The 13,161-nt window shown below is 46.9% G+C and overlaps 1 protein-coding gene across 1 annotated transcript in view; it reads left to right on the top strand.

The window, feature by feature from the left end:
* The first annotated feature begins 6,962 nt into the window (after positions 1-6,962).
* Positions 6,963-13,161, top strand: part of LOC143926871 (tyrosinase-like) — a 30,207-nt gene continuing 24,008 nt past the window's right edge. The window contains exons 1-2 of the mRNA XM_077450912.1: positions 6,963-7,772; positions 9,272-9,473. Of these exons, the coding sequence (XP_077307038.1) occupies positions 6,972-7,772; positions 9,272-9,473 (1,003 nt within the window). The 5' untranslated portion in view covers positions 6,963-6,971. The remainder of the gene's footprint in view (positions 7,773-9,271; positions 9,474-13,161) is intronic.

Below are 13,161 nucleotides of genomic sequence, written 5' to 3' on the forward strand. Positions count from 1 at the left end.
CTTGTTGGATGAACTGAAGTCTGCAGGCACACAGGAGCCTGACACTGGTTCAGCCAGGCCTTAGCAATTGCCTTTTGCGAGTGTATATCGCACAGGGCACAGGAGTGTATATCACACAGGACACAGGAGTGTATATCACACAGGAGTGTATATCGCACATGACGCAGGAGTGTATATCACGCAGGAGTGTATATCGCACATGACACAGGAGTGTATATCACGCAGGAGTGTATATCGCACATGACACAGGAGTGTATATCACACAGGAGTGTATATCGCACAGGGCACAGGACTCAGGAGAGTATATCACACAGGGCACAGGAGTGTATATCGCACAGGACACAGGAGTGTATATCACACAGGGCACAGGACTCAGGAGAGTATATATCACACATAGCACAGGAGTGTATATCGCACAGGGCACAGGACTCAGGAGTGTATATCACACAGCGCACAGGTCTGCGGGCCCCTATAGTTTAGCTGAAGTATAAAGTTGGTGCCAGCTGTCCTACATGCGGCTACTGAGCCCAGTAAGCCATCTTCAGGCCCTGGCAGCCCTGCAGCCTCTCTCAACTGCCCTATTCACCACAGTTCATTTCTTTGGTTCTGCACCCATCTCAGACTACAGTCTCCCAATACTCTCAGGCATGCCTCCCCAGTCCTCCCGGCTGTGCCTCACTCACCAGCCCTCTTGGCTGCAGCCAGTTGTCCTACCTCCCTTGCTCTCTCTCTGAGAGGAATGAAGGTGTAGAATTAGGTGTGTCACAGCCAAGTGTTTGCGGGCACTCTGCTAGCAGTACACCCACGTCCGATTATAGCAGGCAAATGTCCCTGCCCCAGCTGCTGGACCGGCGAAAGAAGTTCACTCCCAGCCATCCACATGCCCAGCGGTTGAATGCTAGCTTGGCTAAATTGCTAGCACTTCAACTGCTGCCTTTTCAGTTGGTAGACTCGGCCCCCTTCCGTGAGTTTGTACAATGTGCGGTTCCTCAGTGGCAGGTCCCCAAACGCCACTTTTACTCACGGAAGGCGATTCCGGCTCTCTACCGGCATGTGAAAGGCAATGTCCTTGCCTCGCTGGACAGGGCGGTCAGCGGTAAGGTGCATATTACCGCTGACTCATGGTCCAGCAGGCATGGACAGGGACGTTACCTGTCTTTCACGGCCCATTGGGTCACTCTTCTGGCAGCTGGGAAGGATGCAGGACAAGGTGCAGTAGTGTTGGAGGTTGTTCCGCCACCACGCCTCCAAAATGCTACTATTGGTTGTGACACACATCTCTCCTCCACCCCCTCCTCTTCTTCTTCCTCCATGGCTTCTTCCAGTGCTCTGTCCTCAGAACCAGCGGTGCTCCGTAGGCGTTCCAGGAGCTACGCAAGTACGCAGGCAAAACTATGCCATGCCGTGCTTGCACTGGTTTGTTTGGGGGACAGGAGCCACACTGGGGGGGATGTTTTGTCAGCTCTGCAGGGGCAGGCCGAGAGGTGGTTGACGCCACGCCAGCTTAAGCCAGGAATGGTGGTTTGCGACAATGGCACAACCTCCTCTCCGCCCTCCGACAGGGACAACTGACCCATGTGCCCTGTGTAGCTCACGTCCTTAACCTGGTGGTGCAGCGGTTCTTGGGCAGGTACCCGGGCTTACAGGATGTCCTGAAGCAGGCCAAGAAAGTCTGTGTGCATTTCCACCGATCATTGAATGCCTGTGCTCGGCTGGCTGAGCTCCAAAAGGAGTTGAACCTGCCCAAGAACCGCCTTATATGTGACATGCCCACGAGGTGGAACTCAACGTTGGCCATGCTGCAGCGGCTGCACACGCAGCAGAGGTCCATCAATGAGTACCTGTGCGACTACGGCACCAGGACAGTGTCAGGGGAGCTCGGTTTTTTCTCACCACGCCAGTGGGGCATGATCAGGGATGCATGCACTGTCCTGTCACCGTTTGAGGAGGCCACAAGGATGGTGAGCAGTGACAGTGCATGCATCAGTGACACTGTACCTCTTGTCCACCTCTTGGAGCATACGCTGCGTGGAATAATGGACAGGGCACTTGAGGCAGAACAGAGGCAGGAAGAGGAGGACTTCCTTGCCTCTCAAGGCCCCCTTTATCCAGACAGTGTTCCTGCTGTGCCACCCATCACACAGGAAGAGGATGAGGAGGAGGAAGAGGAGGAGGAGGATGATGATTGTGTCAGCATGGAGGTGGAGGCTGGCACTCAGCATCAGCAGCAGCAGCAGTCTTGTAGGGATGATTTACAGTCCCAAGAAACCCGTGGACTTGTATGTGGCTGGGAGGAGGTAGCTACGGATCATGTTGTCCTTAGTGACCCAGATGACTCCGGACCGAATGCCTCAGCTAACCTACGCTGCATGGCCTCCCTGATCCTGCAAAGCCTGCGGAAGGATCCTCGTATTCTTCGGATCAAGGAGAGGGACCATTACTGGCTGGCCACTCTCCTTGATCCACGGTACAAGGGTAAGGTTGCCGACCTTATCTTGCCATCGCAGAGGGAGCAGAGGATGAGACATCTCCGGGAGGCCTTGCAGAAAGGTCTGTGCAACGTGTTCCCAGAGACTGGGAGGTTACAAACTCCTGGTCCTGGACAACGTGTTGCTGAGGCATCGGTCAGAAGGAGCGGTGGAGAAGGTGGCCGTCTGACTGATGCTTTCAGACAATTTTTTAGTCCGCAGCCCCAAGGTATGATCGGTTCCAGCAACCATCGCCAGCTTCTGATTTACATGGTGCAGGAATACCTAGGGGCAAGGTCAGACTTGGACACCTTTCCCCCCCGAAAATCCTCTGGCTTACTGGGTCTTGAGGATGGATCACTGGCCAGAGCTTGCACAGTATGCAATTGAGCTACTGGCCTGTCCTGCATCCAGCGTTCTTTTTCGGAACGCACCTTCAGTGCTGCTGGTGGCTTTGTTACCGATCACAGGGTGCGCCACCCAGAGTAACTGTGAGGACTTATAGTGTTGTGGCACCAGCACCACAACCACAACCACCAAAGGTCAATTTTTCTACCACTGTTTAACAATGGCATGTAATTACAATTCTTGATATAATCGTTCACAGCAGGGCGCTCCAGCGCCCACCAAGAGTCACTTTGAGGGCTTACAATGTTGTGGCAAAACCAACACCTTGTTCCGCCATTTCTGCAGAGCATATAGGGAAGGCCCCTACTTTCAAACATCCAACTTACAAACATCTCCTACTTGCAAATGGAAGGAGACAACAGCAAGTGAGATGAAAAAAGACGGACGACAAAACAAATTATACAGGGGTGATAACCCTTCCCTATGTTTCCAAAAAGCTTAAAAATAGTTTTTTTGACTGGAGCTACACTTTAAAAACGTACCAGTTGAAAATTACAAACAGATTCAACTTAACACAACAAACCTACACAGTCCCTGTCTTGTTTGCACCGCCTGTATACTGCTGTTCTGAGTATATAGGGCCTGGGGCCACACGCATTTACTTTTTTTAATATGGGTACGGGGTTCCCCTTAATATGCGTGCAAGACCCAAAGGGGCTGGTAATGGGCAGGGAGGGCTACCCATGCCATTTTTCTCAATGATTTTCAACCATATTGCAGGAACCAGATATAACATTAAAACCGCAAGCAGTTTTAAATGATGTTATTTCCGTTTAATGTCATTTTGTGCAGGGACTGTTCTAAACACGGGAAACACATGGCACTTCACAGGCATACTACAGACACCCCCCAGGCACCATATTTAAAGGAATATTTCACTTTTTTTTTTCACTTTAATCGTCATTAAAATCAGTGCTCCCGCCAAAACGGACATTTTTGAAAACATTTTAGCCATTGACCCATGTCCCCTGGGGCAGGAGCCAGGTCCCCAAACCCTTTTTAGGACAGCATATTAGCCGTTAAAATTAGCACTTTTAATTTCGAACGTTCGAGTCCCATAGACTTCAATGGGGTTCTAAAGTTCGTATGAATTTGGGGTCCGTTCGAAAATTCTGGTGCGAACCGAACCGGGGGGTGTTCGGCTCATCCCTAGTCCCAACACTAGTCGTAATCCAAATACAACCATATCCCCAACACTAGTCGTTATATAAAATATAACCATAGTTATAGGTATATCACACAGGATACAGGACTCAGGAGTGTATATCACACAGGATACAGGACTCAGGAGTGTATATCAGACAGGGCACCGAAATCAGTAGTGCGTATCTCACAGGGTGCAGGGTTCAGGAGGGTATATCACACAGGGCACATGAGTTTATATCAAACAAGGTGCAGGGCTCAGGAAGGTATATCACACAGGTTACAGGGCTAAGGTGGGTATATTACACAGTGTGCGGGAGACGCAGGAGTCTTCCGCCAGCGCCCGCCCCTTCTCTCCAGAAGAATAGAGCTCCTTCCAACCCACCCCTTTTTCCCTAATACAAGGTTCTGTGCCCCATCCCCTGTACAGAGTCCTCCTCACAGTACAGAGCACCCCCACCTATCTCAGTACAGAGTCCTCCTCACACCCCCCAGTACAGAGCCCTTCCACTGTACAGAGCTCACCCCACCCCTTCCCCAGTACACAGATCTCCCCCACTATCCCATTACATGCAAAAGGAAACATAGAAAAGTCTGCCTGGGGGTTTTTTTTTTTGTTCTGTTTAGTTTTATTATAAATGTTTTTGTATTTTTTTTTGTTAACTTTCTTATCTGAGTATAGATCTAAGTTTGTCCCAAGCATGTTTGAAGCCATTTACTGTTGACTGTCTCACTACCTCTGCTGGAAGTCTATTCCAAGCATCAACTACCCTTTCAGTAAAATAATACTTTCTAAGATTAGTTTTTAACTTTCATCCAGTCAGTTTGCGGTCATGTCCCCGTGTTCTTGAAAAGAACTGCCCCCCTGAACCTCATTCACCCCCATAATGTTTCAATCATGTCTCCCCTTCCCTTCTTTCCTCCAGACAGTACATGTTAAGTGCCTGAAGTCTCTCTTTCACCATTTTTGTTACCCGTCATTACAGAGCATCCACTTCCCACAGTACAGAATCTGGGGAATCTGTGTCCTCAGTCCCTTTCCCTGTCTCAAAGGATTGATTGGTTTGTCCCTTTTACCATGAGCATTGAAAGTGAAAGAAAAAGAAAATCCCACATTTTTGATTGTCCCCAGTATAGTAATAGAAGGGAAATATTGAAATGGGGACACTAGTTCTGGTGACATGGGGTTCCCCAAAAGATTACCTTGATTTGCAGGGATTTCTTCTCACTTCCTGTTTAGCTATGGGACCGGAAGTGAAGGTAAATCTCCCCAATGGGACACAGATGGCAAAAATAAACCTAACAGGGGTTATAACCCCCCCTTACACTATCCAAAATAAATAAAAGTTCTGCCTATAGTTCTACTTTAACTCTAACCATAATCCTAAAGATCCAAACTCTAAGGCCGCGTACACACGCGGGGACTGTTCGCCCAACTTTGTCCGTCAAACAGTTTCGGCAAACAGTCCGCTCAAAATTAGCATGGACGGACATGGCCACACACGATGAACGAACAGTTTGCTGAAACCGTGCGCGATGACGTGAACGGCACGTACGACGGGACGAAGAATACGACGTCCTATACACTGCATTATAACTTTCGGCGTGTAAATCCTTTCTGAGCATGCGCGGAACTTAGTTTGACGAACAAGCCTACACACGGGCGGACTGTTCGCTCAAACAAGGTTTCAGCGGACAGTTTTACGGAATTTCCGAAAAACCTTGTTTGTCAAACTGTCCGCTGAAACTGTCCGCTGAAAGCCCACACACGAGCGGACTGTCCGCCCAAACACTGTTCAGCGGACAAAGTTGGGCGAACAGTCCGCGCGTGTGTACGCGGCCTAACACTAATCATAACTCTAGCAAAACCCTAACTCCAAGACTAATCATTACCCTAACAAAACCCTAACTCCAACACTAATCATGACCCTAACTCCAATACTAATCATGACCCTAACAAAAGCCTAACTCCAACACTAATCATGACCCTAACTCCAACAGTAATCATGACCCTAACTCCAACACTAATCACGACTTTAACAAAACCCTAACTCCAACAGTAATCATGACCCTAACCATAATCATAAACTAACCATAATCCTAATAACACTCTAACCCTAACCATAATCCTAATAACACTAACCATAATCCTAATAACACTCTAACCCTAACACTAACCATAATCCTAATAACACTAACCATAATCCTAATAAACCCTAACTCTAATGCCGCATTCACAACAAATGTTCGATGTGAGCTTGTTGTTGGAAATTCCGACCGTGTGTAGACTCCATCGGACATTTGCTGTCAGAATTTCCGACAACAAACGTTTGGGAGCTGGATCTCAAATTCCGAGCTTGTGTACACAATTCCGCACAAAATTCCACGCATGCTCGGAATCAAGCAGAAGTGCTGTATTGGCTATTTAACTTGATTTTTCTTGGCTTGTCATACGTCTTGTACGACACTGCGTTTTTGGCGATTGGAATTTCTGACAACATTTGTGTGACCGTGTGTATGCAAAACAAGTGTGAGCCAATATCTGTCCGAAAAAAAATGCACGGTTTTGTTGTTGGAATGTCCCATCGTGTATACGTGGCATATCACTTATCCTAATAAAAATCCAACACGAACCATAATACTCATGAAGCCCTAACACTAACCATAATACTCATGAAGCCCTAGCCCTAATACTCATAAAGCCCTAACACTAACCATAAGCCTAATAAAGCTCCTAATAACACTCTAGCCTTAACACTATTTATAACCCCAATATAACCCAAGCCTATGGCTAATGTTATAGCCATAATCCCAACATAATCCCAACCCAGGCAAAAGCCATATATAATCACTGTATTACTGAGCCCTAACCCTCGCTATAACCCTCCTGTAACCATAGACAATCTTTTTTTCTTTTATTTCTTCTCCTTGCAGGTATTTCACTCGAACACCATGAAGAAGCCAATGTTCATCACCGCCTTACTCCTGCTATGTGTGGCAGCTGTAGACTGCATGTGTCCATTCCCGAGAGAATGTGTTGAAGGGGTTAAAGATTTCCCAGTACCTTGTTGCCCATTTTACAATGGCACGCGGTGCGGATCCGGCGAATTCAGGGGGGACTGCATAATGGTGAAAGCCAGCAGAACTGTGCCTCCACCGGATGTTATGACTGATGAGCGCTTTGGATTTTCTTCTTTCTTTTTTAACTGGACTTGCCAATGTAAACCGAACTTCATGGGTCACAACTGTGGTGAATGCGCTTTCGGCTGGACTGGGGATAGGTGCAGAACACCGTACACGGTCTACAGAAAGAACATGCAGGACTTGAATGACGCTGAACTACAATCATATCTCTCGGCACTTCATTACAGCAAAACCAAAATTGACCCAGATTGTGTCATTCTGAGAACCAGCGACCGTTTCCGTGAGAAGTCCATGGGATTCATGGATGCCTCCTTCTTTGATGTGGCTTCTTTTTCTCATTACTATGCTACCATACCTTTCGTTTCTAGAGGCCAGGAAATTGCTATAACTAACTATGCTCATGACAGTACAGCTTTTCTAAGCTGGCATCGCCTTTGGTTACTTCATTTGGAGAGGCAAATACAAAAGTGCACAAATAATAAGAACTTTGGTCTTGTCTATTGGAAATGGGAGACAGATCCAGACTGCTACCCCTGTACTAGTAAATACTTTGGATCCAATAGCTGGGATGGAGGAATCGATAAATATTCTGTTTTCTCTGAATGGCGGGTATGTTGTAGACTAAAAAAGGTGTCATGGAGGGCACTTATGGTATATTCCTGTCCTGTGTTCTAGATCCCTACGGTTGAGGCATAAAATAAACCCTACTAGATGTTCTCTGCAGGACTGTCACACTTTATTTTTGTCAAGGCTTGGGCAGTTTGTATATATAGATATGTACTCACCAGATTGGAGGCCATGCATACATATATTTTGCACTATTTAGTGGTGGGATTAGTTATCATTGATGCTACAAACACTGGCTGTTAATTTTGAATGAAATAGGGAATGTACAGCACAGTGTAGAGAATAACGCGGTGTGGAACAGGGAATGTACAGCACAGTGTAGAGAATGACGCGGTGTGGAATAGGGAATGTACAGCACAGTGTAGAGAATAACGCGGTGTGGAACAGGGAATGTACAGCACAGTGTAGAGAATGACGCGGTGTGGAATAGGGAATGTACAGCACAGTGTAGAGAATAACGCGGTGTGGAACAGGGAATGTACAGCACAGTGTAGAGAATGACGCGGTGTGGAATAGGGAATGTACAGCACAGTGTAGAGAATAACGCGGTGTGGAATAGGGAATGTACAGCACAGTGTAGAGAATGACGCGGTGTGGAACAGGGAATGTACAGCACAGTGTAGAGAATAACGCGGTGTGGAATAGGGAATGTACAGCACAGTGTAGAGAATAACGCGGTGTGGAATAGGGAATGTACAGCACAGTATAGAGAATAACGCGGTGTGGAACAGGGAATGTACAGCACAGTGTAGAGAATGACACGGTGTGGAATAGGGAATGTACAGCACAGTGTAGAGAATAACGCGGTGTGGAACAGGGAATGTACAGCACAGTGTAGAGAATGACGCGGTGTGGAATAGGGAATGTACAGCACAGTGTAGAGAATAACGCGGTGTGGAACAGGGAATGTACAGCACAGTGTAGAGAATGACGCGGTGTGGAATAGGGAATGTACAGCACAGTGTAGAGAATAACGCGGTGTGGAATAGGGAATGTACAGCACAGTGTAGAGAATAACGCGGTGTGGAACAGGGAATGTACAGCACAGTGTAGAGAATGACGCGGTGTGGAACAGGGAATGTAAAGCACAGTGTACTCTTCTCACCAAAGCTCAAAGCTGCACCTCTGAGCCCCCTTTTACCAATACTTACAGTACCTCTGCACCCTCCCCTGTATCTCTTTTTCACCAATGCTCACCTCTGCATCTCTGTACCCCCCCCCCCCCCACCATTTCACCAGTGCGTACCTTTGCTCCCCTTGTACACCACTTTCACCAATGCTTACCTTTATAAACACTCACAGAATCCGCAGCGGGCGTGCTCGCCCACAATGCTGTGCCTTAAAGGGCAACGTACAGGTACATTAATATGCGCCTGTACGTGCCCTTCTGCTGACGTATATCGGCGTGAGCAAGGGGTTAAGCATGCTATGATGTCAGTAGACAATTTTTCCTGAAATTACATCTGTTTTTCTCTTTCCAGACCATTTGCGCAGTCAGTTATCCTAATACGGTATGTTTAATGGATGACTGTGTTTGCGACCGCCCAAGGCTTACTCGTTCAGCTGGCTTATCAAATGTTGTAAAGGCAACATTGGCTGATGTATATCGATGTAAAAACTTGACCAGCATTGATGTGGAGCCTTTTGACACAACCTCAGGAGGTTTCAGGAATTGCTTAGAAGGTAGGAACATATGTACTGTTACAAAGTGTCAACGTTTTTTCTCACTAAGAATGCACTCAATATTGTGATGTTCTGTATATTACACTCACGATTTTCAATAAACATTTCTTGCAAAAAAAAAAAAAAAAAAAAGAAGGTAGGAATCGGGAAGCTCTGAATTTCGTAAAAAACAAAAACAAAAGGGAATCCTGCTCTCATAGCCTCCTCTGATACCTACATCCATGGGCATAGCATAAAGGTTTGCAGGGGTCACAATCGCAACCCCACCCCCAGCTCCAGGGGGCCCCTGTAGCCTCTCTGTCATATTATATCCTCCACAAATTTCAGCTCTGATCTGCCCTAGGGCCCCACAGCCACACTCCAATACTGGGCTTCCACTTTGCCTTCCACAGTCCACACCTTCTGTTCTCATTGGCTGGGGAGAATCTGTGATCAATTTCTTGAATGGAGAGGAGTATGGGGTGAGAACAGTTAAGGGTGGGGAACTGTCTGTGCTGTGTGCTGGCAACATGGAATGGTAACCGAGCTCAGAGAGTTAAGGGAAGAGTGCCATCCTGTAGCCACGATGGGACGGATGTTACTGGGGAGGTAAGATATCGCTCAGTGTCTAATAGTCACCAGCTGGGATTCTCTGTACCCCCCACCCAGAGATGTCTGCTTACCCCACTTCCCTGACAACTGGGGAAAAGACACACACCTCGGGGAGGTGACCTTCCCCCAACACCTGCCAACACTGACAAAGAAATTTCTAAAACAAACCCCTAACATCTCCTGAGGGGCTGCAGGCTCCAGATTTTGTGTCACAAGGCTTCCCCCCCAGATCTAAGTTGCACCCCCCCAAAGCCCCCTGACCACCCCCTCCACCCTGCATGCTATGCCCGGCTGCTGAGCTCCTTTCCCATTACAGGACTCTATACTGTTCCTCCTCCGCGGGGCTGAAATTACATTCCTTTACAACACAGCCAGTCATCCATGATCTTCACAAGGTGTATCTGCCTACTGCTACTACACTGCCGTTCCGACCAGAGAATTTCACAGGCCAGAATGGCAACATAAAAGGCAATTACACCCCGTGGAGGCTGACAGACTGTGTTTAAAGGAATGTTATTCCAGCCCTGTGTAGTGTGTGGGGGAGGAGCTGTATACAGTGCTAGGATGGGAAAGGAGCTCCACCAAATGACCTGCTAGCGGTCCCTGTCCTCTGATTCTCCAGCTGTGATCCATGTCCTCTGATGTAAGGAGGAACTCTGGGAACTCAAAACTCTTAAGCCACTTTGAGTATCTTGGCGTGCAGTGGGTGTATCTGCATGCAAGGTGGAAGTGGTGGATGGTAGTGGGGTGGCCCATGTCAACTTTTGCATCGGGGCCCACAAGCTTCAAGCTACTCCTCTGCCTACATCACATACTCCAGGAGGCTGCAGGAGCAGGACAAACCATGGCCCGTGGGCAGAGATGGTGTGTATCATTGTGAGTTGGCTTCCTGAACCTGGAAGAGGCAGCCAGCTCATGAACACAGAGGTGGACCAAGTTGGTGGCACGGGACCTGAGCTGTCACATTTGAACAAAAGATTGCAGCAGGACCACACTGGATCAACTGGGCAGGTGAGTACAGGCTGTTCCCGGGGTTACAAACATCAGAGTTATGAACGACTCCTACTTATGAACAGAGGTGGTGTGACGTCACTGCTGGCCGCTTGCACTCCACACTGGTCCCGGGTACCACCAAGCAGCATCGGACACATCCCATAGTGCTGTACTGCCTGGCCACAAGAGCCCCAAATAACAAAACTTCACACATAGAAGCGCCTGGAACATCTCACATCACTGCACAGGTTGTAGTTGCACTTAAAAATGTACAATTCCGACTTACAAACAAATTTGGTTTAAGAACAAACCTACAGTCCCTAACTTGTTCTTAACCCGGGGACCGCCTGTATGTGAATCAAGGACAATGCCGCAGGTACAGGTAAGGGGGGGGGGGGGGGAGATGGGGCAAGTACAATTCTGTAATATGTCAGTGACATAACTAGAGCCGTCAGGGCCCCGTTGCAAGAAACCATAAAGGGCCCCCTCATGGTGGCGGAACACCTGGGCCTTGTCGCATGTGTGACCTTGGTAGTTCCACCACTGGTGCACTGACCTAGTGCATTACCATAAAACAGCTTTATTTAAAATTAAATCAAATAGCAAAATGGCTACTCACAAACGAGTATTGATCACAGGCAAAATCAATACAAACAGATCCATCGCACCAAACGTTTGGCGAATCTAGACCAGATGTCCGAGGAATTTGGTGAATACCTCTACGGAAATGGCTAACGCGTTTCAGGAGTGACCCCCTTTCTTCAGAGCCAAAAAGGCAATGGTCTCTCGCTGGAGGCTGCCAGTAAATATATATAGAGGCCTCTAAACCCATGTGGTCGGAAAGGTCATGAAGCTCCACCCCCCCAAAAAAAAAAAAAAAAACCCATTCACATATAGGGAAACATTCCATGTAAAAGAGGAGGCGACAACAAGTGTCGCATCTTTTGCAAAAACACACGCGTGTACTCATACACACGTGTGTGGGTGTACATATGCTCATTATTCAATAAAATTTACTTGTTAACTTAATGGTACACTCGAGGGGGACAGGGCTTCACCTTATTTTATTTTATTTTATTCAGATTTATTCTGTTTTATTCAATACTATACAGAAACCGCACCTGTATATACAAGGAGGAAGTCCTCGTGGATCGCTGACATGCTGGCTGAAGCGCACCTGGTCCCGTATAACAGGAAGTGCGGGCGGATATGCGTTCCACCCGCAACTTCCGGGCGCCCCAGCGTGGGCACTTCCGCTCACGCTGGCTGGGGCGCACCTGGTCCCGTATGACAGGAAGTGCGGGCGGATATGCGTTCCACCCGCAACTTCCGGGCGCCCCAGCGTGAGCACTTCCGCTCAGGCGCACAACGAGGACGTCCGAGCACAGGCGTCCATTGGCGTGTCCTGATCCACTCACGCTTCAGCGTGTAACCAGACCCCTGGAGCGCAAGCTGGAACCAGGACCCGGAAACACAGGCGGAGCGGAACCCGCCCACAACCCAACCTCCCATACGAACACCAGCCTCCTTGCTGGGGCAGCAAAGGAGAATAATAATAATAATAATAAAAAATAATATGTGAAAGTGGGGGAAAGGGGGATTCATAAAAAAAAAAAAAAGGGGGGTTTACAGGGAACTACCAAAGGCTACACCTGCTCTCCAGCGAGAAGCCACACGCCCCAATTAATAATGCTACAGTTATACAGTGGAAACAAATGACAAGGCATTTTTAAGAAATATAAAAAAATAATAAATAATAAAAAATAATAATAAAATGCAAATTAGAATTAAAAGTTAAAAAAAAAAAAAAAATCCCATTAATTCATGAATAATTAATAATTCATAATTGCATTAAAAAATCAATCAATAATTAATTAAGCACAAAAGAGAGAGAAATACATTAGAACTAATTAATTGCATAGATAATTATTAAGAAAGATGGATTAAAAATATTTATATATTAAAAAAGGATATATTTATAAAAAAAAAAAAATATATATATATATATATATATATATATATATATATATATGTAATAAATATATATGATCTAAAATATATAAAACATATATATATATACATAATAAGTGAACAGGTCTTATAC

This window comes from Lithobates pipiens, unplaced genomic scaffold (assembly GCF_037356315.1).
Source record: "Lithobates pipiens isolate NorthernLeopardFrog02 unplaced genomic scaffold, aLitPip1_a1.2 Scaffold_23, whole genome shotgun sequence".
NCBI classification, from domain to species: Eukaryota; Metazoa; Chordata; class Amphibia; order Anura; family Ranidae; genus Lithobates; species Lithobates pipiens.